The sequence below is a fragment of the Lepidochelys olivacea genome, assembly GCF_965140295.1.
Source record: "Lepidochelys olivacea isolate rLepOli2 genome assembly, chromosome: 8".
In the NCBI taxonomy this organism is placed as follows: domain Eukaryota; kingdom Metazoa; phylum Chordata; order Testudines; family Cheloniidae; genus Lepidochelys; species Lepidochelys olivacea.
The window spans coordinates 39,218,839-39,245,877 of NC_140418.1; the positions used below are offsets into that span (position 1 = coordinate 39,218,839).

Genomic DNA, 27,039 nt, shown 5'->3' on the forward strand with positions numbered 1-27,039 from the left:
CAGACAGTGGGAGACAAGAGAGGGCCAGGGCATACGGGGGAGGGGAGAGAGGGCCAGCAGAAGATGTGCGGGAGGATAAAAGCATAGAATATAGGATTGGGCCAAAAGAAATCTGATGAGGTTCAACAAGGATAAGTGCAGAGTCCTGCTACAGACTAGGGACCGAATGGCTCGGCAGCAGTTCTGCAGAAAAGGACCTAGGGGTGACAGTGGACGAGAAGCCGGATATGAGACAACAGTGTGCCCTTGTTGCCAAGAAGGCCAATGGCATTTTGGGATGTATATGTAGGAGCATTGCCAGCAGATCGAGGGACGTGATCGTTCCCCTCTATTCGACATTGGTGAGGCCACACCTGGAGTACTGTGTCCAGTTTCGGGCCCCACACTACAAGAAGGTTGTGGAAAAATTGGAGAGTCCAGCGGAGGGCAACAAAAATGATTAGGGGTCTAGAACACATGACTTATGAGGAGAGGCTGAGGGAGCTGGGATTGTTTAGTCTGCAGAAGAGAAGAATGAGGGGGGATTTGATAGCTGCTTTCAACTACCTGAAAGGGGGTTCCAAAGAGGATGGATCTAGACTGTTCTCAGTCGGAGCTGATGACAGAACAAGGAGTAATGGTCTCAAGTTGCAGTGGGGGAGGTTTAGGTTGGATGTTAGGAAAAACTTTTTCACTAGAAGGGTGGTGAAACACTAGAATGCATTACCTAGGGAGGTGGTGGAATCTCCTTCCTTAGGTATTTTTAAGGTCAGGCTTGACAAAGCCCTGGCTGGGATGATTTAGTTGGGGATTGATCCTGCTTTGAGCAGGGGGTTGGACTAGATGACCTCCAGAGGTCCCTTCCAACCCTGATATTCTATGATTCTAATATTAGGGTTGGAAGAGACCTCAGGAGGTCATCTAGTCCAACCCCTTGCTCAAAGCAGGACCAACACCAAGTAAGTCATCCCAGCCAGGGCTTTGTCGAGCCGGGCCTTAAAAACCTCTAAGGAGATTCCACCACCTCCCTAGGTAACCCATTCCAGTGCTTCACCACCCTCCTACTGAAATAGTTTTTCGTAATATCCAACCTAGACATCCCCCACTGCAACTTGAGACCATTACTCCTTGTTCTGTCATCTGCCACCACTGAGAACCACCGAGCTCCATCCTCTTTGGAACCCCCTTTCAGGTAGTTGAAGGCTGCTATCAAATCCCCCCTTCATTCTTCTCTTCTGCAGACTAAACAAGCCCAGTTCCCTCAGCCTCTCCTCGTAAGTCATGTGCCCCAGTCCCCCAATCATTTTTGTTGCCCTCCGCTGGATTTCTCTCCAATTTGTCCACATCCCTTCTGTAGTGGGGGGGTCCAAAACTGGACACAATAGATAGCAAGGTCCAGGGGAAGACAGGGAGGAGACCAGAGAGGGCCAGGGGCAGGTGGGCGGAGGAGAAGAACGAGGGCCGGTGGCAGACCGTGGGAGATGAGAGAGGGCCGGGAGCACATGCGGGGAGAAAAGAGAGGGCTGAAGGCAGACAGGGAGGAGACCAAAGAGGGCCAGGGGCAGGTGGGCAGGGAAAAAGAGAGAGGGCCAGGGGCAGACAGTGGGAGAAGAGAGAGGGCTGGAGGCACATGCGGGGAGAAGAGAGAGGGCTGGGAGCACATGCAGGGAGAAGAGAGGGCTGGGGGCAGACAGGGAGGAGATGAGAGAGGGCTGGGGGCAGGAGAAAAGACGGAGGGCTGGGGTAGATGGGGGGTGGAGAAGAGAGAGGGCCAGCAGCAGACAGTTGGAGAAGAGAGAGGACTGGGGGCACACAGGAGCAAAAGAGAGAGGGCCAGGGGCAGAGAGGGAAGAGACTAGAGGGGGTGGCATGAGGAGAAGAGGCTGGGGAGAGGTTCGGGGCACAGCTAATACTAACACGGTACGGCTCTCAGCTAGCCTGTTCTGTCTCTGATCTCAAAGCCTTTAACAGCGAGCTCAGTATCCCCAGCCCCCTCACAGACAGGATCTGTGCCCAGTGATGCGGGGCAGGGCTTAGGGGGTGGCGAGTTGGGAGGGAGGGGTCGGAGAGTGAGGGCAGTCACAGGGGAGGCAGGGGTTGGGGTAGGAGAGAGGAAAGAAGGGGGGTTCGTGGGAGGGCAGAGACCCAGGGGTGGTGGAACTAGGGCTCCTGGGGAAGCTGCCGCATCCCTGGCTCGAAGTGGTTTCCATGGTGTGCAGGATTTACAGTTTGGATCAATGGTTCCCAGGACCCCCCATACAGATTGTTCCAGCCCCTGCTGAGACCCAGAGGGGAGGTTTCAGTGCTGAGCCCCTGGTGGGGGTGGTGGCAATGGGGAAAGGGTCACCCCCACATCCCACCTGGAGTGAGGTTGCTCTGTGGGGAAGAGCCAGCCTTGGGCTGGTCTAGGTCAGGAAGAGGTGGTTGCTGGCTCTGCCGTAGGCACTGTGGTTTACCAGGCCCATCAAGTCCAGCTGCCTCAATGCTGTGCAGGGGTCATTCACAACCCCGCACAGAGCCCCCAGTAGGCGGGGCAGCCTGCCTCATGGCTCACGGGGCAGAGCAGAGGAAGAGTAGAGAGTAGCCTGACCAATTGCTCACAGGAGGGGAGGAGGAGGAGGGTCAGACTGAATCATTGCTCACAAATGGGAGGGGGAGAAGGGGGAAAACTGACCCATTGCTCACAGGGGGCAGGGGGATGAGGAGGAGACTGACTCATAGCTCACAGGCGTGGGGAGGAAGAGGAGGCAGGTATCTAATGATGTCCACCAGTTCTCCTTTATTCCCTAGTTTGCCAACATTCCCATGAGCTCTACTGGGCAGAGAGGCCGCATTTCCCTTGCAGAAAGTCCCACTGGCCATACCCCTCTGCTTGTTTCACCTGACTGTCTGGTGCTGATGGGCCTGCTGGTCCACAGTGTCCTGGAGCACCCGCCCAGGGCCAGCATCCTTTATGGTGAAGACTGGTGCAAAGGTCTATTCAGTTTCTGGGGGCTGCCCTTCTCCCCTGCTGCACCCTCCTCCCATGGCCCAACTGGTTTGCTGGCCCCCCCACCCAGGGCACACTGAACCTGGGGATTCTTTGCTCCTTCTGTTGGCTCTTTGCCCTCCCAATTTTCACCTGGGCTGTTTCCTGCCGTGATCTACGCCCTCTCTGTTACCCTCGCGTGGGCCGTTTCCATTTCTTGAAGGAGGCTTTTGGCTCGGCTAAGCTACAGTTACAGTTTCCTGCTGGCGTCCCTGTGTAGCGCTAGCCAGGCCTCCTGGGACCTCCCTGCTGCATGGAAGGATGTTAGTGCCTCCCTTTTCACTCTAGGCCCCTTAGACAAGCTTCCTAAGTGACTGAAATGCCCCTTTCCAAAGCTCACTGCTTTTAAAACAATCCCTCCCCTATGTAGGGTAAGCATCTTTCCCAAAGGGACAATGGCACACTGCGGGGCTGGCCTCAGCCACTCACCTGAGCCCTGCCCCCCTCCCCCCTGCACAGGGCTCTTGTCGGAGCCCAGCCTGCTCCCTGCATGGGGCTGGCGTCGCTCCTCACCTGAACTCCGCTTGCCCCGAAGGTGGCTTTTGTCGCTGGTGGCTGTCCCCCCCGGCCCCCCGTCAGCAGGGCTGGGGTTGCCTCTTATCCCCCACATGTTTTTCTGTGCCCCACTAAGGGTGCACACCCCACTTCTTTGGCAAAAGTGGGCATTTGTCCCATTTTCTCTTGCCAAGTGCTGATGTTGATCAGTTGCCAAGAGCAAATGGGACAAATACCCAGGTTTGCCAAAAAAGTCAGGATGGCCAGAACAGGGCTTAGAAAAGGGACTGTTGCCAGCCAGAATGAGATGTACGGTCACCCTACCGCTAAGGATGCTGAACTGAATTCTAATGAGATCACTATTGCTTAGTGTGTCGATCCTAGTTACTTCTTAAACCGGTTTCTAGCTGTGCCTCAGGATGACCGTGAGTGAAACCTCTCCTGTGCACTCCAGAACCAGCCATTCCACAATGCAGCTGGGCAAGGTGTCAAGACGTTGCTTCCCTAACCCTTGTCCTGAAGTGACCTTTGGCCGGTTTACATGCGGGTCGTCAACCCGCCATGTTATTACTGCTTTCTCCGACCCTGTGTCTTTGATTTCCCCCAACAGGGAGCAGCCGGTATCCTTCACCGAGTGGGAGGCTGCTTGTGTGTTGGCATTCACAGGCCTTGGGAGAGCTGTCTGTACCGAAGCTCCTGGGGCGCTGCCTCAGCTCAGAGTTCTGATCTCACTGGGTTCACTAAGGCCCCCTCCTCACTTCTATGCCCGCATCTCCCTCCCTGTACAGTTCAGAACCAGCTGTTACAGCCCCCGCTGCTCTTTGTCCCTCCCAGGGCTCAGCAGGGCTAGCTCGGCTGAGAGCCTCCCCAGGGCCAAATATTCCAGGTCACCTAGTCGGGGTTTCAGCTCCTTGCAATGGCAGTCAGTCGTTTATAGCTTTAATTTCTCATCATGGGCCTGTTTGTGTCTAATGCCCTGGCCTGAAAACCCTGTTCCTCTCCTGAGCTGGAGATCTGTGATTTCAGCCTGGCCCTGCTCCACTTCTGTGGGGATTTCTGTCCCAGCCTTTGTTGGATGCAGAGAAACCTTCATATTAGTGACATCCCTGTGTGACGTGCTGGTGTGAGCTGAGTGCTCCTCAGTGTCTGCTGCCTTTCCTCCAGCGCCTGGCTGACATAACCCCAGACCACAGTCATTTTCTGTGCCAGGAGCCTGGTTCTCTCTGGCTAAGGTGGAGTCTGTCCCTCCCATCCAGGCTCTCCCTACCCCACGGCACCCCCAGTGCCTCATGCATTTAAACACAATGACCTGCTGCCGCAGACATCTGGGTGTTGCTTGTGCACCCCGGTGTGTCGCTCCAAAGGAAGCACGCTCACACCCCAATTCCTTTATTGGTTTGGTAGAAATCACAGCAGCAGCAGCAAACGCTGGAGGAGAATCGCTGGGAGAAACATCGGTTGGAGCCCAGTGGTTTGGAGAGCAGCCACCCTGCTGGGTCCAGTCCCAGGTCTTGAAGGAAAGACCAAACCAGTCTCCTGGCCCACTCCCACGTGCTCCCAAGGCCCCAGAATGGTGCTGGGCTGGAGTAGCCCCACAGGGGGGATGGCCAGACACTAGGGGTGGGGCTGAGGAGGCACCCCTGAGCTGAGCAGGTGACCCAGGGCCAGGACCACTGAGGTCTGGGAGGGGCCATCCTGTCTGAGTGAGCTGCTGGGTGGGAGGATGGGAGCAGAGAGGGGAAATACAGGCCTAAGTCATTCCTGTGCTGCTGCAGAGCCTGGGGCAGGGACAGATGGTGGCAGCTTGGGCCAGTCCATCCCCCTCGGGACATCCAGCTGTCTAGAGCCCCACTAGATCCAGCAGCAGTCGAGAAATAGCTGGGGTAGGAATGCTGATGCCTACTCCCTGCCCTACCCCAGCCGTCCCCAGCCCCCTGAGAAGCCCTGAAACACATCTGCACAGACTGGGGCTCCTCCTTACACAGCCAGCTCTCTGTCTCTGGCCAGGGCATCCCCAGGGGGCTAGGCAGCTGCTCACAGGGCCTTTGGTCAGGCAAAGTAGGGGCATTTCCCCCAACAGAGGGCTCTGTGTGCCAGGTGGGTGGGTGGGGGCAGTTCTTTCTCCCCTGAACAGAGGGCTCTGTGTGCCAGGAGCAGGATGAACAGATGCTGAAGGATACATTCACACCAGGAGTACTGGAGACAAATTTGGAACTATGCCCCCAATCCGCTGCCAGGCTTCTGTGGTGCTGGGAGAATGGTGCTGACTGCCCCTGAGCATGCAGTGGAGGGGCAGGAACCTGGCCTCTCCCCCACCCTGCTGGCAGGTGCAGGGTGGCTGCGGGCCCCACTCAGGCCTCATCATCGCTGATATGCGTCCTGTCCTCAGCCAGGCCACTCTCGTCAATGTTTTCCAGGGAGTCGGCATGCTGCAGGGACAGCTCGGCCAGGCTGATGCTGGGCAGCATGTTCTGCTCTGGGTACACCCAGGGCTTAAAGCCAGGCTCATGCTTCTGCTTCCATTCCCGGTACTTCAGCCCTGCCTTGTAGATCTTCTTCATGGCCTGGAGGGGCAGAGCAGCCCCAGCCTGTCACTGAGCCCCACTGGCAGTCTGCCCATCCCCCCGGGGCCCAGGGCTGGAGCCTGCCCTGCAGTCCATTCCCATTGGCCGGAGCTCGCCAGGCCTGGGCAACGCCCTTGGGTGCTTTCCTCCTGAGCCCCTTTCCAGGCTCCCCTGGGATGGTGAGGGTCCCCTAAAGGGGGCCCTGATGCAGGAGGGTGGGAGTGGGAGCCCTCCCTGCCTGTGGCCTCACAGCCATGCTCACATGCAGGGTATTGATTTGGCTCCAGCCCCACGCACAAGAGGCAGGATAGGAGCCCCAGGCTACATATGCCGTGGAAGCCCCATCCCTGCTCTCATGCTGCCAGCCAGACTGGCATTGTAGCCACTAGGATTAGAGACCCAGCCCCATCCCAGAGCAGGGGAACACCTCTCCCTGCCCCCACCACACACACAGCCAGGAAAGAGAAGGGCCAACACACTGGAGGGCAAGGACAGGAGACCCTGAGTGCCCCAGGGAAGAGGGAAAACCTCCCTGCAGCAACCAAGGAAACAGGGACGCCCCTCCCAGCATCACCCACCGTGCACAGCGCTCCCCACCCCCTTCCCAGCAACAGGGAGGGAGGGGCCAGGAGGGCTGGTGCCATGGCACCCCAAGGCTGGGTGTGGGGTCACCTGAGGGTGCCCCAGCAGGGGAAATGTTCTGCCTTGAGTTCCTGCTGTTGGTGTGTCAGGCTGGCTCAGCCCTGTGCTCCGAGCATGTCCTGGCGTGCAGTGCACACAGCACCACAGTCCCTGAACCTCCTCCCTGTGCCCACCCCCGCTGGGCTGCTGCAGCTATTTAGAGACAACTCAGTTCCATAGGGAGTGGCAAGTCCTGGAGCAGGCCTGAGCAAATCAAAGCTCTGGAGGCTCTTAGCTGCAACAAGAGGCCCGTGAACTCACACCAGCGGAGTGGACGGGGGTGTGTGCAAGGGATGGAGTCACAGACGTGCTGTGTGCCCACAGTGCTGGGAGCTGCGTGAACTCACAGCCACACTTAGATGGCCCAGGCCTAGGCAGCTGCTCACCACTGACCATGTGTCGCACAGAATGCACCTTGACAAGCACCATGGGGCAGTGGCTTGGACACCCTGTGGTCTAATTGATCTTCAAGGCTGCAGCACAGTGCCACTGCGCTATATGCATGAGGTGGCTGGATCCATCAGGACAGGGAGGGACTTCCCCAGAGCGATTCCCCTTTCTCTGCTGCACTGGTAGGATCTGGTGGGCCAACCCATGCCATTGGTATACCGTGGCTGCACAGGGCTGGCCTACCTGAACCTTGTCTCTTCCTGCTTTGCCCAGCTGTATTTCCCTGTCACTGCCCTGCTCCTCCCTGGGCCCATAGGCACCTGTGTATAAGGGGATTGTTGTCCCTTTACTAAAACTCAGTGGGGTTTTTTTGGTTGGCTAGCTCCCAGTACCAAAAGTAAGGGGAAGGGGTCAGTAAGGGGAAGCCCATTCCTGCATCTGGTGGCTATTTGCTTATGGGACACTGATATGAACCTGGTGTGAGTTCTAGCCAATGACCTGGGCCAGGTCTATTTTGCCAAGTTTTGCTGGCTTAGCTCTGTTGGCTAGTATAGCTCTGCTGGCAAAACTCCCTGTGGAAATGCAGCTTATACCAGCAAAAGAGTCATAAGGGTAGCCCTACTGGGTCAGAGCAATGGTCCAGCTAGCCCAGTGTCCTGTCTTCTGACAGTGGCCAATGCCAGGTGCTTCAGAGGGAATGAACAGAACAGGCAATCAAGTGATCCATCCCCTGTCATCCACTCCCAGCTTCTGGAAGTCAGAGGCCAGGGACACCCAGAGCATGGGATTGCATCCCTGCCCATCTGGCTACTAGCCATTTGGGCCTATCCTCCATGAATTTACCTAATTCTTTTTTTAACCCAGTTATACTTTTGGTCTTCACAACATCCCCTGGCAACGAGTTCTACAGGTTAACTGTGCGTTGTGTGAAGTACAGCCTTCTGTTTGTTTTAAACCTGCTGCCTAATAATTTCAGTGGGTGATCCCTGGTTTGTGTGCTATGTGAAGGGGGGAATAGCACTTCCGTAGTCACTGTCTCCACACCAGCCATGATTTTCTTGCCCTCTATCATAGTCCTCCTCAGTTGTCTCTTTTCCAGTCTTTGTAATCTCCTTTGCTGGGATAGCTCATACCCCACAGGGTGTGATTATGCTGGCAGAACAGCACCAGTCACACTGCACCCCAACGGGGCGCTCTGCACAGCTGCACTAGCCAAGCCGGTGCTGAGAAGACAAAAGGCCTTTTTGCCATTGCAAGCTGTCACTACCAGGGGTCAACAGCTGGTGTAGCTATCCCGGCAAACTCTTTTCTAGTGTAGCTGAGGCCTATGTGAGCAGAGTGGGGAAAGCAGAGCCCCCGGGGGCATGGCCAGGCCAGGTCGGAGACTGCTCCATTCACCAGGCCTTACACTGATAACAGCCTCCAGGTGTGGCTTAGCTGTCACTCTGCTAAAGGGGAGCGGTGCTGCAAGCTGGATGAACCCGCTGGCGCCCGCTGCTCCTGCCAGCATGCGGTAACCCAGCCGCCTCCGCACCCAGCTTACCTTTGGAGCCACAAACTGGGACACTTTGTTCACCACCCACTTTGGTAACGAACCTAGAACAAACCCGAGTTACTCAGACAGCAAGTGAGGCAGCCCCAGCGCTCCTCTGGGGCTGTCTGTCCCTCTTTGTCCTTGTGTCTGGCAGTTCAACGGCGTAAATACCAGAAAGGCAGCTTGACAGCAGGTAGTGTACACTCCGTGGGGCCGTCCCTCCCTGGCGCCGATGCCCCATCACAAGGGGTCTAAGCTCCTGTCTGCACTTCAGTTTCTTGTTTAATCTCCTGTGATGTCAGAGCTGGAGCACTGGTGTAGACAGGGCCAGCACTCCCCAGGGCTCCTAGGCCTTCCTGCTGTACAGTGGGGTGGCTTGGTCTCTTCCCCCACCCCAGAAGGTCAGTAATGCTGCAGACAGCACCAGGAAACCAGTTTATGCATAAAACCGAGGAGCAGCTTTCCCTGGCGTGCCCCATGGAAGCCACCAGGCCCCTGCCTGAATCCCACAGGGAGCTCCTTGGGGCAGGGCTCAGGTGGGAGGTCTGAGCAGCTCCAAGGATACTGGCTGCAGCTGTAATTAACCATAACCATCCAGCTGAGCTCTGGGAAGGAGGTGAGAGCTCCCCAGCTGGGCTGGGTCTGCTGGCCCAGCAACCACACCCAAGGCAGGCAGAGGAGGTACCAGATCTTGCAGGATAAGCCAGGGGCCAAGCCTTTCCTAGCTGGCTGAGTGCCCCTCTCAGCCCCATTGCTGTGGTGGCTCCTGACTGATCCCAGTGCTAGAGTTGTGGGGTGCCCAGCCCCATGGCTGAAGGGGGGCTCCCTCCTCAGCACTGTTCGGAGTGGCTAGGGACCTGTCTCTTCTTGTGGGCTGAGCAGGGCAGAGGGCTGGACTCTGGCCCTCTATAGCTTCCTCCCCACCTCAGTGACATCAGTCCAGGGGTACTCAGTGCGCCCCCCCAGCAACAGAAATCCCATGAGCCTCAGCACCACCGGGCTGCTCCCTGAGGGAGGGGGCAGGTTTGGTCTGCCCTGGAACCCTGAAACCTATATCAACAGCTGCTTAGCCAACAGCAGCCTCCAGAACTTGGAGGGCAGGGCTATGGGGCTGGCAGTGCCCTGGGGATGGGCTCAGGGACAGGGCTGTGGGGCTTGGCAGGGCCCTGGGGATGGAGTCAGAGCTTGGGGGGTAGGGCTGTGTGGCTAGCAGTGCCCTGGGGATGGGCTTGGAGGGGGCATGCTGTGGGGCTGTCAGTGCCCTGGGGATGGGCTCAGGGGGCAGGGCTGTGGGGCTGGCAGTGCCCTGGGGATGGGCTCAGAGCTTGGGGGGCAGGGCTGTGGAGCTGGCAGTGCCCTGGGGATGGGCTCAGGGAGCACGGCTGTGGGGCTGTCAGTGCCCTGGGGATGGGCTCAGAGCTTGGGGGGGCAGGGCTGTGGGGCTGTCAGTGCCCTGGGGATGGGCTCAGAGCTTGGGGGGCAGGGCTGTGGAGCTGGCAGTGCCCTGGGGATGGGCTCAGGGAGCACGGCTGTGGGGCTGTCAGTGCCCTGGAGACAGAGGTGGCTCTACCAATTTTGCCGCCCCAAGCAGATGCCGCCGAATTGCCGCCGTGGGACTGCTGCCCCATTCTCCATGCCAGAAAGCTGGTGCCTGGAGATGGGCTCGGGGGTGGGGGACCAGGGGCTAGTTCTGATGTGAGGGCAGGGAAGAGAAGGCTGCAGCACATAACCATGGTGCGAGCCGGGTGGAGCCGAGCACAGGGCACAGCAGCTGGCAAACACTAACCAATGGGCCAGGCCACCCAAGGCGGGCACAGGAGTGCAGCAGTGTCCCCAAGGGAGCCTAGCGGAGAAAAGGGATGGGGGGCAGGGGGAGTGGGCAGCAAGCCCCACCAGCCCATGGGCACTGGGCAGACAGGTGGAGCTCAGTGTGACTGTCTGTCTGGCTCTCACATAGTCTTCTGCTGCCCTACTGATCTCCCCTGCCCCGACTGGGAAGGGAAGGGAAGCAAAGGGCTGGCTACTCCCTTGGGGACAGGCCCCCCGGGGATGCTCCATGTTCTTGCTTCACTGTTCATCACCAACTTTGTGTTTGGGGGGTGCCAAGAAATTGGCCCCATCGCTTTGCGGGGGTGTTTCCCCCCAGGTACAGCATGTCAAGCATTACCTCCCCCTGCATGGAGCTGCCTCTGCCCCCCAAGCCACCTCTGCCCCAGCAGAAGGAACTGCAGCATTCCCCCTGGCTCATGTGCCATGCTGGGTGCTCACCTCGGGGGTCCACCTGGGTGAGGTAGTAGAGGGTGCAGCCGTGGGGTCCGTTGGCCCTGACCAGGTAGCCCGTCTGCAGAGACACAGCCCTCACAAAGTCCTTCCGCGGTGGGTACTTCTGCAGAGAGACACCGCACACAGCTCAGTGCCTGCTGTGCACAGGCTCACCGGGCAGCCACGCCACACAGGGGCCATGCTCCAGCCCGCTCTGCCTCAAGTTGTGCCTCCTGTGGCTGGGAGGCCAGGCCAGCACCAAGGCTTGGCCTGGCTGGGCCTTTCCCACCAGCATTGCCCTGAGCCCTACCCCTGAGCCAAAAGTCCAGTGCCTGATGCCAGGCTGGGCAGACAAGCTGGCAGGAGAGGTGGTGTACAGTAGAGGCCCGGCTCCCCTGGGTGGTGCCAGGCAGCAGGAGCAGAGCTGCAATTGGCAGGGCAGGGGCTCACCGGGTGCTTGACGCTGTAGTTGATGATCATGTAGTCGTTGCCCAGGGGCAGCCAGGAGCGCAGGGTGACGAAGTCCCTGTTCTTCAGGGGGCTCGGGCACTTCCCTGCAAGGGAGAGAGTCTGTTATACCCCAAGCACCTGCAGCCATGTCCCCCCACCCCCTCCCAGGGACATTCCGCCCTGGGTTCACTCGCACAGCTAGGACCTCGCGCAGGGCCACGTACGGTTCCCAACCTTTTAATCACACAAAACCAAACGCTGCCCCGCCCCTTCTCAGAGGCCCTGCCCCCCACTTGCTCCATTTCCCACTCCCTCCATTGCTACTCTTCCCCACCCTCACGCACTTTCACCGGGCTGGGGTTGGGGAGAGGGAGCAGGTATGGGCTCTGGGCTGTGGGTGCAGGCTCTGGGCGGGGCCAGGAATGAGGGGCTTGGGGTGTGGGAGGGGACTCCAGACTGGGCCAGAGGGTTGGGGTGCAGGGGGGGTGCAGGCTGGAGATGAGGGGTCTGGGAAGCAGGAGAGGGCTCTGGGCTGGGGCAGGGGATTGGGGTGTGGGAGGGGGTGCGAGGTCCTAGCGGCACTTACAGCGGCTCCGAGGAAGTGGCTGCCAGGTCCCTGCGGCCTCTAGGCACATAGGCAGCCAGGCGGCTCTGTGCAGTGCCTTTGTGTCCTCAGGCACCAGCTGCCGCAGCTCCCATTCGTCACAGTTCCCAGCCAATGGGAGCTGCGGAGCTGACACTTGGGCGGGGGCAGTGCGTGGAGGCTCTCTGGCTGCCTATGGGCCGCAGGGACCTTGTGGCTCCTTCGGGAACAGCGCGGAACCAGGGCAGGCAGGGAGCCTGCCTTAGCCCCGCTGAACCGCCGACCAGACTTTTAACAGCCCAGATGCCGACCGGAGGTGCTAGGGTCCCTTTTCTGGTCCAAAACCAGATGCCTGGCAACACTAGGGCTGAGGCCCTGCCTGACGGGAAGGGTGGCAGGTGAGGGGCCCAGGGGAGGGGAGGGTTGTTCCACCACCTCCCCAGCCCCCCGTTGCCCCTACTCACAGGCATAGTATCCCACATCAGCGTTGGCCGTCAGGCGCCCGATGTCATAGGTCTCGATGACGTTGGAGTCCCATTTCTTGCGGTAGTGGGTGTCATGCAGCACGTCGTAGAGCGTCGCGGCCGGCACGTCCTTGCAGGCGATGCGCAGCTGCAAGGGAATGATGGAGGGAGGGCCAGCAGTCAGCGAGGCACTGACAGGAGCCCAACACGCCTGCACAGGCTTGGGGGCACGGGCAGGGCACGCCAGGGGCAAGTGTAAGAGAGGGGCACATGCGTCTGACAACAGCCATCTGACCATGCATGTCAGGTACATCGGCACAAAGGGGTAGTGTGGCTCATCGCGGCTAGTGTGTGGTTATGTATGGGGGATGGCTCAGCATAGTGCGGGCTAGGATAACCACAATCTAGGGCTGGAAGGGCCCTCCAGAGGGCATGTAGTCCAGCCCCCGGCACTGAGCCAGGACTAACTATACATATAAAATAATGGGGTCTAAATGAACTCTTACCACTCTAGAAAGAGATCTTGGAGTCATTGTGGATAGTTCATAGAATATCAGGGTTGGAAGGGACCCCAGAAGGTCATCTAGTCCATCCCCCTGCCCGAAGCAGGACCAATTCCCAGTTAAATCATCCCAGCCAGGGCTTTGTCAAGCCTGATCTTAAAAACCTCTAAGGAAGGAGATTCTACCACCTCCCTAGGTAACGCATTCCAGTGTTTCACCACCCTCTTAGTGAAAAAGTTTTTCCTAATATCCAATCTAAACCTCCCCCACTGCAACTTGAGACCATTACTCCTCGTTCTCTCATCTGCTACCATTGAGAACAGTCTAGAGCCATCCTCTTTGGAACCCCCTTTCAGGTAGTTGAAAGCAGCTATCAAATCCCCCCTCATTCTTCTCTTCTGCAGGCTAAACAATCCCAGCTCCCTCAGCCTCTCCTCATAAGTCATGTGTTCCAGTCCCCTAATCATTTTTGTTGCCCTTCGCTGGACTCTCTCCAATTTATCCACATCCTTCTTGTAGTGTGGGGCCCAGAACTGGACACAGTACTCCAGATGAGGCCTCACCAATGTCGAATAGAGGGGAACGATCACGTCCCTCGATCTGCTCGCTATGCCCCTACTTATACATCCCAAAATGCCATTGGCCTTCTTGGCAACAAGGGCACACTGCTGACTCATATCCAGCTTCTCGTCCACTGTCACCCCTAGGTCCTTTTCCGCAGAACTGCTGCCTAGCCATTCGGTCCCTAGTCTGTAGCTGTGCATTGGGTTCTTCCGTCCTAAGTGCAGGACCCTGCACTTATCCTAATTGAACCTCATCAGATTTCTTTTGGCCCAATTCTCCAATTTGTCTAGGTCCTTCTGTATCCTATCCCTCCCCTCCAGCGTATCTACCACTCCTCCCAGTTTAGTATCATCCGCAAATTTGCTGAGAGTGCAATCCACACCATCCTCCAGATCATTTATGAAGATATTGAACAAAACCGGCCCCAGGACCGACCCTTGGGACACTCCACTTGATACCGGCTGCCAACTAGACATGGAGCCATTGATCACTACCCGTTGAGCCCGACAATCTAGCCAGCTTTCTACCCACCTTATAGTGCATTCATCCAGCCCATACTTCCTTAACTTGCTGAGAAGAATACTGTGGGAGACGGTGTCAAAAGCTTTGCTAAAGTCAAGAAACAATACATCCACTGCTTTCCCTTCATCCACAGAACCAGTAATCTCATCATAAAAGGCGATTAGATTAGTCAGGCATGACCTTCCCTTGGTGAATCCATGCTGGCTGTTCCTGATCACTTTCCTCTCATGCAAGTGCTTCAGGATTGATTCTTTGAGGACCTGCTCCATGATTTTTCCAGGGACTGAGGTGAGGCTGACTGGCCTGTAGTTCCCAGGATCTTCCTTCTTCCCTTTTTTAAAGATTGGCACTACATTAGCCTTTTTCCAGTCATCCGGGACTTCCCCGGTTCGCCACGAGTTTTCAAAGATAATGGCCAATGGCTCTGCAATCACAGCCGCCAATTCCTTCAGCACTCTCGGATGCAACTCGTCCGGCCCCATGGACTTGTGCACGTCCAGCTTTTCTAAATAGTCCCTAACCACCTCTATCTCCACAGAGGGCTGGCCATCTCTTCCCCATTTTGTGATGCCCAGCGCAGCAGTCTGGGAGCTGACCTTGTTAGTGAAAACAGAGGCAAAAAAAGCATTGAGTACATTAGCTTTTTCCACATCCACTGTCACTAGGTTGCCTCCCTCATTCAGTAAGGGGCCCACACTTTCCTTGGCTTTCTTCTTGTTGCCAACATACCTGAAGAAACCCTTCTTGTTACTCTTAACATCTCTTGCTAGCTGCAGCTCCAGGTGCGATTTGGCCCTCCTGATATCATTCCTACATGCCCGAGCAATATTTTTATACTCTTCCCTGGTCATATGTCCAACCTTCCACTTCTTGTAAGCTTCTTTTTTATGTTTAAGATCCGCTAGGATTTCACCATTAAGCCGAGCTGGTTGCCTGCCATATTTACTATTCTTTCAACTCATTGGGATGGTTTGTCCCTGTAACCTCAACAGGGATTCCTTGAAATACAGCCAGCTCTCCTGGACTCCTTTCCCCTTCAAGTTAGTCCCCCAGGGGATCCTGGCCATCCGTTCCCTGAGAGAGTCGAACTCTGCTTTCCTGAAGTCCAGGGTCCATATCCTGCTGCTTACCTTTCTTCCCTGCGTCAGGATCCTGAACTCAACCAACTCATGGTCACTGCCTCCCAGATTCCCATCCACTTTTGCTTCCCCCACTAATTCTACCCGGTTTGTGAGCAGCAGGTCAAGAAAAGCGCCCCCCCCTAGTTGGCTCCTCTAGCACTTGCGCCAGGAAATTCATAGAATCATAGAATCATAGAATATCAGGGTTGGAAGGGACCCCAGAAGGTCATCTAGTCCAACCCCCTGCTCAAAGCAGGACCAATTCCCAGTTAAATAATCCCAGCCAGGGCTTTGTCAAGCCTGACCTTAAAAACCTCTAAGGAAGGAGATTCTACCACCTCCCTAGGTAACGCATTCCAGTGTTTCACCACCCTCTTAGTGAAAAAGTTTTTCCTAATATCCAATCTAAACCTCCCCCACTGCAACTTGAGACCATTACTCCTCGTTCTCTCATCTGCTACCATTGAGAACAGTCTAGAGCCATCCTCTTTGGAACCCCCTTTCAGGTAGTTGAAAGCAGCTATCAAATCCCCCCTCATTCTTCTCTTCTGCAGACTAAACAATCCCAGCTCCCTCAGCCTCTCCTCATAACTCATGTGTTCCAGTCCCCTAATCATTTTTGTTGCCCTTCGCTGGACTCTCTCCAATTTATCCACATCCTTCTTGAAGTGTGGGGCCCAAAACTGGACACAGTACTCCAGATGAGGCCTCACCAATGTCGAATAGAGGGGAACGATCACGTCCCTCGATCTGCTCGCTATGCCCCTACTTATACATCCCAAAATGCCATTGGCCTTCTTGGCAACAAGGGCACACTGCTGACTCATATCCAGCTTCTCGTCCACTGTCACCCCTAGGTCTTTTTCCGCAGAACTGCTGCCTAGCCATTCGGTCCCTAGTCTGTAGCTGTGCATTGGGTTCTTCCGTCCTAAGTGCAGGACCCTGCACTTATCCTTATTGAACCTCATCAGATTCCTTTTGGCCCAATCTTCCAATTGGTCTAGGTCCTTCTGTATCCTATCCCTCCCCTCCAGCGTATCTACCACTCCTCCCAGTTTAGTATCATCCGCAAATTTGCTGAGAGTGCAATCCACACCATCCTCCAGATCATTTATGAAGATATTGAATAAAACCGGCCCCAGGACCGACCCTTGGGGCACTCCACTTGATACCGGCTGCCAACTAGACATGGAGCCATTGATCACTACCCGTTGAGCCCGACAATCTAGCCAGCTTTCTACCCACCTTATAGTGCATTCATCCAGCCCATACTTCCTTAACTTGCTGACAAGAATACTATGGGAGACCGTGTCAAAAGCTTTGCTAAAGTCAAGAAACAATACATCCACTGCTTTCCCTTCATCCACAGAACGAATAATCTCATCATAAAAGGCGATTAGATTAGTCAGGCATGACCTTCCCTTGGTGAATCCATGCTGACTGTTCCTGATCACTTTCCTCTCATGCAAGTGCTTCAGGATTGATTCTTTGAGGACCTGCTCCATGATTTTTCCAGGGACTGAGGTGAGGCTGACTGGCCTGTAGTTCCCAGGATCTTCCTTCTTCCCTTTTTTAAAGATTGGCACTACATTAGCCTTTTTCCAGTCATCCGGGACTTCCCCGGTTCGCCACGAGTTTTCAAAGATAATGGCCAGTGGCTCTGCAATCACAACCGCCAATTCCTTCAGCACTCTCGGATGCAACTCGTCCGGCCCCATGGACTTGTGCACGTCCAGCTTTTCTAAATAGTCCCTAACCGCCTCTATCTCCACAGAGGGCTGGCCATCTCTTCCCCATTTTGTGATGCCCAGCGCAGCAGTCTGGGAGCTGACCTTGTTAGTGAAAACAGAGGCAAAAAAAGCATTGAGTACATTAGCTTTTTCCACATCCTCTGTCACTAGGTTGCCTCCTTCATTCAGTAAGGGGCCCACACTTTCCTTGGCTTTCTTCTTGTTGCCAACATACCTGAAGAAACCCTTCTTGTTACTCTTGACGTCTCTCGCTAGCTGCAGCTCCAGGTGCGATTTGGCCCTCCTGATTTCATTCCTACATGCCCGAGCAATATTTTTATACTCTTCCCTAGTCATATGTCCAACCTTCCACTTCTTGTAAGCTTCTTTTTTATGTTTAAGATCCGCTAGGATTTCACCATTAAGCCAAGCTGGTCGCCTGCCATATTTACTATTCTTTCGACTCATTGGGATGGTTTGTCCCTGTAACCTCAACAGGGATTCCTTGAAATACAGCCAGCTCTCCTGGACTCCTTTCCCCTTCAAGTTAGTCCCCCAGGGGATCCTGGCCATCCGTTCCCTGAGGGAGTCGAAGTCTGCTTTCCTGAAGTCCAGGGTCCTTATCCTGCTGCTTACCTTTCTTCCCTGCGTCAGGATCCTGAACTCAACCAACTCATGGTCACTGCCTCCCAGATTCCCATCCACTTTTGCTTCCCCCACTAATTCTACCCGGTTTGTGAGCAGCAGGTCAAGAAAAACGCCCCCCCTAGTTGGCTCCTCTAGCACTTGCGCCAGGAAATTGTCCCCTACGCTTTCCAAAAACTTCCTGGATTGTCTATGCACCGCTGTATTGCTCTCCCAGCAGATATCAGGAAAATTAAAGTCACCCATGAGAATCAGGGCATGCGATCTAGTAGCTTCCGTGAGCTGCCGGAAGAAAGCCTCATCCACCTCATCCCCCTGGTCCGGTGGTCTATAGCAGACTCCCACCACTACATCACTCTTGTTGCACACACTTCTAAACTTAATCCAGAGACACTCAGGTTTTTCTGCAGTTTCGTACCGGAGCTCTGAGCAGTCATACTGCTCCCTTACATACAGTGCTACTCCCCCACCTTTTCTGCCCTGCCTGTCCTTCCTGAACAGTTTATAACCATCCATGACAGTACTCCAGTCATGTGAGTTATCCCACCAAGTCTCTGTTATTCCGATCACGTCATAGTTCCTTGACATCACCAGGACCTCCAGTTCTCCCTGCTTGTTTCCAAGGCTTTGTGCATTTGTATATAAGCACTTGAGATAACCTGTTGATCGCCCCTCATTGCCAGTATGAGGCAGGAGCCCTCCCCCCACAGACATTCCTGCCTGTGCTTCCTCCCGGTATCCCGCTTTCCCACTTACCTCAGGGCTTTGGTCTCCTTCCCCCGGTGAACCTAGTTTAAAGCCCTCCTCACTAGGTTAGCCAGCCTGCTGGCAAAGATGCTCTTCCCTCTCTTCGTAAGATGGAGCCCGTCTCTGCCCAGCACTCCTCCTTCATGGAACACCATCCCATGGTCAAAGAAACCAAAGCCTTCTCTCCGACACCACCTGCGTAGCCATTCGTTGACTTCCACGATTCGACGCTCCCTACCTAGGCCTTTTCCTTCCACGGGGAGGATGGACGAGAACACCACTTGCGCCTCCAACTCCTTTATCCTTCTTCCTAGAGCCACATAGTCCGCAGTGATCCGCTCAAGATCATTCTTGGCAGTATCATTGGTGCCCACGTGGAGAAGCAGGAAGGGGTAGCGATCCGAGGGCTTGATGAGTCTCGGCAGTCTCTCCGTCACATCGCGAATCTTAGACCCTGGCAAGCAGCAGACTTCTCGGTTTTCCCGGTCAGGGCGGCAGATAGATGACTCAGTCCCCCGGAGGAGAGAGTCCCCGACCACCACCACCCGCCTTCTCCTCTTGGGAGTGGTGGTCGTGGAACCCCCAACCTCAGGACAGCGCATCTCATGCCTTCCAACCAGCGGAGTCTCCTTCTGCTTTCTCGCCCCAGACATATCATCTGGTCCACTCTCCGCAACGATACCTGTGGAGAGAACATGAAAATTGTCCCCTACGCTTTCCAAAAACTTCCTGGAGTTCTCTGTAAACATCCACTCAATGTGCAGTGGTAGGCTAAAAAGCGAACAAAATGTTGGGAATCATTAAGAAAGGGATAGCTAATGAGAGAAAATATCATATTGCCTCTATATAAATCCATGGTACACCCACATCTTGAATTCTGCCTGCAGATGTGGTCGCCCCATCTCGAAAAAGATATATTGGAATTCGAAAAGGTTCAGAAAAGGGTAACAAAAATGATTAGGAGTATGGAACAGCTTCCATATGAGGAGAGATTAATAAGACTAGGACTTTTCAGCTTAGATAAGACATCTAAGGGGAGATATGATAAAGGTCTATAAAATCATGACTGGTGTGGAGAAACTAAATAAGGAAGTGTTATTTACTCCTTCTCATAACACAAGAACTAAGGGACACCAAATGAAATTAATAGGCAGCAGGTTTAAAACAAACAAAAAAAAAGGAAATATTTTTTCACACAATGCACAGTCAACCTGTGGAACTCCTTGCCAGAGGATGTTGTGAAGGCCAAGACTATAACAGGGTTCAAAAAAGAACTAGATAAATTCATAGAGGATAGGTCCATCAATGGCTATTAGACAGGATGGGCAGGGATGGTGTCCCTTGCCTTTGATTGACAGAAGCTGGGAATGGACGACAGGGGGGTGGATCATTTGATGATACCTGTTCTGTTCATTCCCTCTGGGACACCTGGCATTGGCCACTGTCAGAAGACAGGATACTGAGCTAGATGGACCTTTGGTCTGACCCAGTATGGCTGTTCTTATGACCATCCCTGATGAGTGTTTGTCTAACCAGCTCTTTAAATTCCACTGGCAGAATCCACAACCTCCCTGGGCAATTTATTCAAGTGCTTAACTACCCTGGCTGGTAGGGAATGTTTCCTAATGTCCAACCTGAACCATCCAGGCTGCAACTGAAGCCGATTGCTTCTTGTCCTGTCCTGGGGCTAAGGAGAACAACTGATTGCCTCTCCTCTAGGTAATGGGTTTCTAAAGCGGGGTTTTCAAACATCCGACTTTCCAGCACGGCTGAAGGGACCCTCCCAGTGGTCATGCTCCATTAACAGCAACCTGAGTCTGGGTGCCTGCCTGTCCAGCTCTGCCTCAGCTCCCAAACCCACTCTTCAGTCACACAGAGCCGGGCCAGGGTGGATTCTGCTGGATGTACAGCCAGCTGGCGATGCAGTGGGCTTATGGGAGCCTGAGAGCAGGGGGAGGGGCCTGGGGAATTAATGTGTGACACCCAGGGATGCTGGCTTTGTTCCCTTGCCCCAGTCACATGACCTGGGCCAGGGATCCCAAGGGGTTACCTCTGGAACATGGCAGAGGCTGGAATTAAATGCATAATAAAAAACCAAGCCAAGCCAAATGCCACAACTGAGCCCATCCCCATCCCCAGAGGGCACTCAGGGTGACGGGCTGCACCCTGGCATGGGCTTTGGTCTCTCCTTGGATGTCTGACCGTTCCATCTGGGCTCTGAGCAGTGCCCCTCACCGAGATCTCTGGCAGGAACGACCATACCTGCCCTCTGTGGGTCTGATCATGTGGGCCCGACTTGTGCTGGGAGCAGGTCCTGCTGCTGCGGGGTCAGGGGCCACGCTGGGTCTGCCCCGGAGCCTGTGTTCGCTGCTTCCGGTGCATTTCACTATCAGTGGCAGGGTGGGCAGGACAGACGGCGGTGATTGGGAGGAAGTTCCTGGGATCCCAGCCCTGCTGAGGCTCTTCTGCCTGCCCAGAGGTTGTGGCTTTCTGCTCTGTTCTCCGGGCTGGGGCTGTGTGTCCCCCAGGCTCATGGAGCACAGCTCTCTGTCCCCTTCCAGGGGCTGGCACACAGAGCACTCCACTGGCTCGGAGCTCACAGTGGGTCCAGCAGCTCAGACAGGCGAGGCTCATGTTCCAGGCCCAGAGGGGGTGGGTCTGTTCCCACTGCTGCTGGCAGGGCAGGAAGCTGGCTGGTGGCTCCAGCTCCTGACCTAGCTGTGTGGGGGGCTTTTGGGGAGTGTCCTGGAGCCATCCCACCCACCCTCACTGCAAGGGGACAGACCCCTGAGGCCCTGCTGGGGCTGGGGTATTTGAGGTACTAGCTACTCTCTGCCCCAGGAAGCTGTAGGCAACGAGCACTGGCCCAGCTCCCAGGAGGTAGAATATACACACACAGGTTGGCACTGGTGCTGGGGTGGCCCGGAGCTGTCAGAGCGCTTGCCTGGGCATGCCTTGTTTTGCCCAGTGGCTTGGCTTCTCACTCCCTGAGACAAGGGGCAGCTGCATGCTGAGCGGGAGATCTCTGCCACCAGGTGAGGGTGTGAGAGGTGGGCCCTGGGGCTGTGAACACTGAAGGCAGCCGATCTCCCCCTACCCTCCCAAATCAACCTTTGTGACCATTTCAGAGTAACAGCCGTGTTAGTCTGTATTCGCAAAAAGAAAAGGAGTACTTGTGGCACCTTAGAGACTAACCAATTTATTAGAGCATAAGCTTTCGTGAGCTACAGCTCACTTCCTCAGATGCATATCCTCAGATGCTTAAGCCTGCTGCAGTTTCCACGATATGCATCTGAGGAAGTGAGCTGTAGCTCACGAAAGCTTATGCTCTAATAAATTGGTTAGTCTCTAAGGTGCCACAAGTACTCCTTTTCTTTGTGACCATGTGACTCAGCAGGGAGGGGGGAGTGTTGACCTGGGAATGTGCCCTGGGGATGGGAGACCTGAGAGCCTCTCACCTGAGCCAGGAGGGGGAGGGGGAGGTAACACCTCTGCCCAGGAATGTGGACGGAGACTGCAGCAGGGAACCTGCTGGGTGGGTTTAGTTTTCAGTTTGGGGCTGGGTGGAGGAACACAGGGAACCCCAGGGCTGGGGTCTAAGCTCCCTGCTCCCCCAGAAGGACGTGATTGAGGGGTCCTGGTTGTACCCACAAGCTCTGTTGGGGGCTGTGTTCCTGTTGTCCAATAAACCTTCTGTTTTACTGGCTGGCTGAGAGTCTCAGTGGATCCCAGCAAGAGGGGTGCAGGGCCTGGACTCCCCCACACTCCGTGACAACTGGTGGTAGCGGTGGGATGTACTGCACCCCGTGAATGGCGCTTCCTGCAGTAAGTGACTGGGGAACAGTAAAACGAAGGGGAATTGACAGGGACCAGGCGTGCTGAAGATTCAGAGAGAGACGGTTTCCGGGGGCAGTTAACCCCTGGGAATGTGTGACCAGAGAGAAGGACTTTTGCAGTAACAGGGTCCCCCGGGGGATTGCAGCGAGTGGTCCCAGGGGCGGAGGAGTCTGCAGCTTGACCCTGGCAAAGAGTCGGTGACCTCAAGAAGGACTGGCACACTAAGGGCTTTTCCTGGAAACCGTGGGAAGCTGCCCGGCCTGCGAGTGACCAGCAGGGAGATGTACGCTAAACGCCTTAAGAGTGACCTGGTGGAGCTGTGCAGGCAGAGGGGGCTGCGCATCGGGAGGTCCACCAAGGAACAGCTGATTGCCCAGTTGGAGGAGAGGGATCGCTTGGATGACCCGATCCCTGTCCCTGAGGGGAGCCGCCCGGCAGACGCAGCGTGGGCCCTGGGGCCTGACCGGGCTGGGAGGGGTCAGACTGCTGCCGAGGACATCCCGAGACCCTTCCTACCTATGCCTAGGGGAGGGGTTGGGGGAAGCCCAGCGAATACCGAGGGCACCCTGACCCCAGCAGCCAGCAGGGGATCCTCCCGGCAGAGCTCCCCATCTCTGGAGCGGAGGCGGCTGGAATGGGAGAGGGAGATGAAAATGAGGGAGCTGGAGGATCATGAAAAACAACGTCAACATGAGCAGGTGGAGAAGGAGAAACAACGTCAACATGAACGTCAGGAGAAGGAGAAACAAAGACAGCATGAACTGGAGCTGGCCAGGCTGAGGAGCAGTGGGGCCCCGGCTGTGGTGAGTGAGGGGGGACCCAAGACTGCAAGGAACTTTGATAAGTGCTTCCTGGCCCAGCGTAAGGAGGGGGAGGACATAGATAGCTTCCTGACAGCCTTTGAGAATGCCTGCGAGATGCACAGGGTTGACCCCGCAGACAGGCTCCAGTTCCTCACCCCCTTACTGGACCCCAAAGCCGTGGAGGTGTACAGCCGGATGACAGGGCCGGAGGCAGGGGACTATGAACTGTTCAAACAGGCCCTGCTCCGTGAGTTTGGGCTGACCCCCGAGATGTACCGGAGAAGGTTCCGGAGTCAGCGTAAAACGCCTGAGGTCACCTACCTACAACTGGTCAACCGGATGCAGGGGTATGCCGCAAGTGGACAGCTGGGGCCCAAGCTAAAGAGGACCTGCTTGACCTAATCGTACTGGAGCAACTGTATGAACAGTGCCCTTCCGACCTGAGGCTGTGGTTGGTGGACAAAAAGCTCGAGAACCCCCAGCACGCAGGGCAGCTGGCCGACGAGTTTGTGAACAGTCGGTCAGGGGGTAGCCGGGAGGAGCCCCAAAAGAACAGGCCCCCCCCCGATGCAGAGAGAGAGTCACCAGGGGGCCTCCCAGCGGGGAAATAGGGAGAACCCCCTCCAAAGGGGAACGCCTGGCGTCGGGCCCCTCCGACCTGCTCGAGGGGACCAACGTGACCTGAGCTGCTATCACTGTGGCCAGAGAGGCCACGTACGGTCCCAGTGCCCCGGGCTCAGGGACAAACTGAGCAGACCCAACCTACCCAGGGTTAACTGGGTAGGGACCCAGCTGGACGAGGGGCAGACGACCCAGGAAAGGGGGCCTACCAGTTTACCACCTGCTCAGGAGGGAAGAGTACCCCAGGCCAGCTCCACCAGAGGGCTGGAGGCTCTGGACTCAGGGTGCTCGGTTTACAGGGTGGGCACGGGGCTGTCCCTCCGGAGAGAGTGCCTTGTTCCCCTGGAGGTGTATGGGAGGAAGGTCAATGGATACTGGGATACAGGCGCGGAGGTGACGCTGGCCCGGCCCGAGGTGGTGGCCCCAGATCGGGTGGTGCCCAACACCTACCTGACCCTGACAGGGGTGGGCGGGACCCCATTTAAGGTGCCCGTGGCAAGGGTACACCTGAAATGGGGGGCCAAGGAGGGCCCCAAGAATGTGGGGGTGCACCACCATTTGCCCACTGAAGTTTTGATGGGGGGAGACCTAGAGGACTGGCCAAGCAAGCCCCAGACCGCCCTGGTTGTGACCCGTAGCCAGAGCCGGCGAGGGGCACTGCGCCCTGACCTCGGGGAGGGTACCACACCGGAGGTGCAGGACCCTACCCTGGTGGGGAGGGAGCGCTGAGGGGTACGGCTCAGAGAGGCGGAGGCCTCAGACCTGGCCACTGAGGGGGGACCAGGCCCCATTCCTTCCCCAGCTGCTGAGTTCCAGGCCGAGTTGAGGAAAGATCCCTCCTTGAGGAAGCTCAGGGACCTGGCCGACCTCAGGGGGGTACGGACCATGAGGAGAGGCTGCCAGGAGAGGTTCCTGTGGGAGAAGGGGTTCCTGTACCAAGAATGGGCTCCCACAAGGGAAGTAGAGTCCTGTGGGATAAGGAGGCAGCTGGTGGTCCCCCAGAAGTATCGCCGCAAGCTACTGTACCTGGCCCATGACATCCCCCTCGCAGGGCACCAGAGAATCCGGCGCACCCGGCAGAGGTTGCTACAGAACTTTTACTGGCCCGGGGTCTTTACCACGGTCCGGCAGTATTGCTGATCCTGTGACCCCTGTCAGAGGGTGGGGAAGGCCCGGGACAAGGGGAAAGCGGCTTTGAGACCTTTGCCCATCATAGAGGAGCCTTTCCAGAAGGTGGCCATGGACATCGTGGGGCCTCTCAGCAAGACGACCCGGTCGGGGAAGAAATACATTCTGGTGGTGGTAGATTTTGCCACCCGCTACCCCGAGGCAGTACCCTTAGCTTCCATTGAAGCAGACACCGTGGCTGATGCGCTCCTGACCATTTTCAGCCGAGTGGGGTTCCCCAAGGAAGTCTTGACAGACCAAGGCTCCAACTTCATGTTGGCCCTGCTCCGGTGCTTGTGGGAGAAATGTGGGGTCCGGCACGACTGGGCCTCAGCTTATCACCCCCAGTCCAATGGGCTGGTGGAGAGGTTTAACGGGACGCTAAAGATGATGCTGAAAACCTTTATGAACCAGCACCCGCAGGATTGGGACAAGTACTTACCTCACCTGCTGTTCGCATACAGGGAGGTGCCCCAGGAGTCGACTGGATTTTCGCCTTTCGAACTGTTATATGGCAGGAGGGTGAGGGGCCCCCTGGACCTGATGAGAGATGAGTGGGAGGGGAAGGCCACTCCCGATGGAGAGTCAGTGGTGGAGTATGTCCTGATCTTCCGAGAGAGACTGGCTGAACTCATGGGCCTGGCCAGGGAGAATCTGGCCAGAGCCCAGAAGAAGCAGAAGGTCTGGTATGACCGCACAGCGCGGGCCCGTGCCTACGCCACCGGGGATCCGGTGATGGGTCTCATCCCAGTGAGAAAGAACAAACTACAGGCCGCCTGGGAGGGCCCTTTCAAGGTCGTCAAGCAGCTCAATGAGGTAAACTATGTGGTGGAGCTGTCGAACCGGGCGCCCCACCGCCGGGTGTATCATGTGAATATGATGAAGCCATATTATGCCAGGGGGAATGTGGTGTTGGCCGTGTGTGGACAGTGGGAAGAGCAGGGAGATGACCCTTTAGTAGATCTATTCCCTGGGACCAGAGCTGGTTCCCCCCTGGAAACAATTCCCCTCTCGGATCAGCTAACCCCTGCCCAGCAAGCTGAGGTCAGGGGGGTGCTGCATCCATACCGACAGCTGTTTTCCAACCAGCCTGGACACACTAATCTGACTGTCCACCGGGTGCAGACCGGGTCGCACCCGCCGATAAGATGCTCCCCCTTCCGAGTCACAGGGAAAACTGCTCAGGACTTGGAAAGAGAGGTCCGGGACATGCTGGCTTTGGGGGTGATCCAGCCATCTGCCAGCCCTTGGGCCTCGCCGGTGGTGCTGGTCCCCAAAAAGGACGGGTCGGTCCGGTTCTGTGTGGACTATCGGAAGCTCAATGCCATCACTGTATCTGATGCCTACCCCCTGCCCAGGCCGGACGAGCTCCTAGACAAGCTGGGAGGAGCTCGGTACCTCACTACCATGGACCTTACAAAGGGCTACTGGCAAGTGCCGCTGGATGCAGATGCCCGACTGAAATCGGCCTTTATCACCCCTCTGGGGCTCTATGAGTTCCTGACCCTGCCTTTCGGCCTCAAGGGAGCGCCGGCCACTTTCCAGCACCTAGTGGACCAGCTCCTGAGGGGGATGGAGAGTTTTGCCGTGGCGTATATTGATGACATCTGTGTCTTTAGCCAGACCTGGGAGGACCACGTGTCCCAGGTTAGACAAGTGCTGGACTGACTCCAAGGGGCTGGGCTGACTGTAAAAGTGGAGAAGTGCAAGGTGGGGATGGCGGAAGTATCTTACCTGGGCCATCGGGTGGGGAGCGGCCGCCTAAAGCCGGAACCAGCCAAGGTGGAGGTGATCAGAGACTGGCCCGCTCCCCACACCAAAAAGCAGGTCCAAGCCTTTATCGGGATGGCAGGATACTACCAAAGAATTGTGCCCCACTTTAGTGCCATAGCCACCCCCATCACTGAGCTATGCAAGAAGGGGAAGCCAGACAAGGTGGTCTGGACTGAGCAGTGCCAGGAGGCTTTCCAGGCGCTGAAGGAGGCTCTGGTCAGTGGCCCAGTTCTGGCAAACCCAGACTTTGACAAGCCCTTTGTGGTGTTCACCGACGCCTCCGACACGGGACTGGGGGCGGTGTTAATGCAGGAGGATGAAAAGGGGGAGAGACACCCCATCGTGTACCTGAACAAGAAGTTGCTACCCCGGGAGCAACACTACGCAGCCATCGAGAAGGAGTGCCTGGCCATGGTGTGGGCCCTCAAGAAACTAGAGCCCTATCTCTTCGGGCGACACTTCACCGTCTACACCGACCACTCTCCCCTGACCTGGCTGCACCAGATGAAAGGAGCCAACGCCAAGCTCCTGAGATGGAGCCTGCTCCTGCAGGATTACGACATGGACGTGGCCCAC

At 56.3% G+C, this 27,039-nt stretch overlaps 1 protein-coding gene across 1 annotated transcript in view; it reads right to left on the reverse strand.

Annotated features, from left to right (window-relative positions):
• Positions 1–4,887: 4,887 nt before the first annotated feature.
• Positions 4,888–27,039, reverse strand: part of LOC311525459 (START domain-containing protein 10-like) — a 46,264-nt gene continuing 24,112 nt past the window's right edge. Inside the window, exons 2-6 of the mRNA XM_084637634.1 lie at positions 12,431–12,578; positions 11,384–11,487; positions 10,940–11,057; positions 8,681–8,733; positions 4,888–6,066 (exon numbers count right to left, since the gene is read on the reverse strand). Of these exons, the coding sequence (XP_084493760.1) occupies positions 5,854–6,066; positions 8,681–8,733; positions 10,940–11,057; positions 11,384–11,487; positions 12,431–12,578 (636 nt within the window). The 3' untranslated portion in view covers positions 4,888–5,853. The remainder of the gene's footprint in view (positions 6,067–8,680; positions 8,734–10,939; positions 11,058–11,383; positions 11,488–12,430; positions 12,579–27,039) is intronic.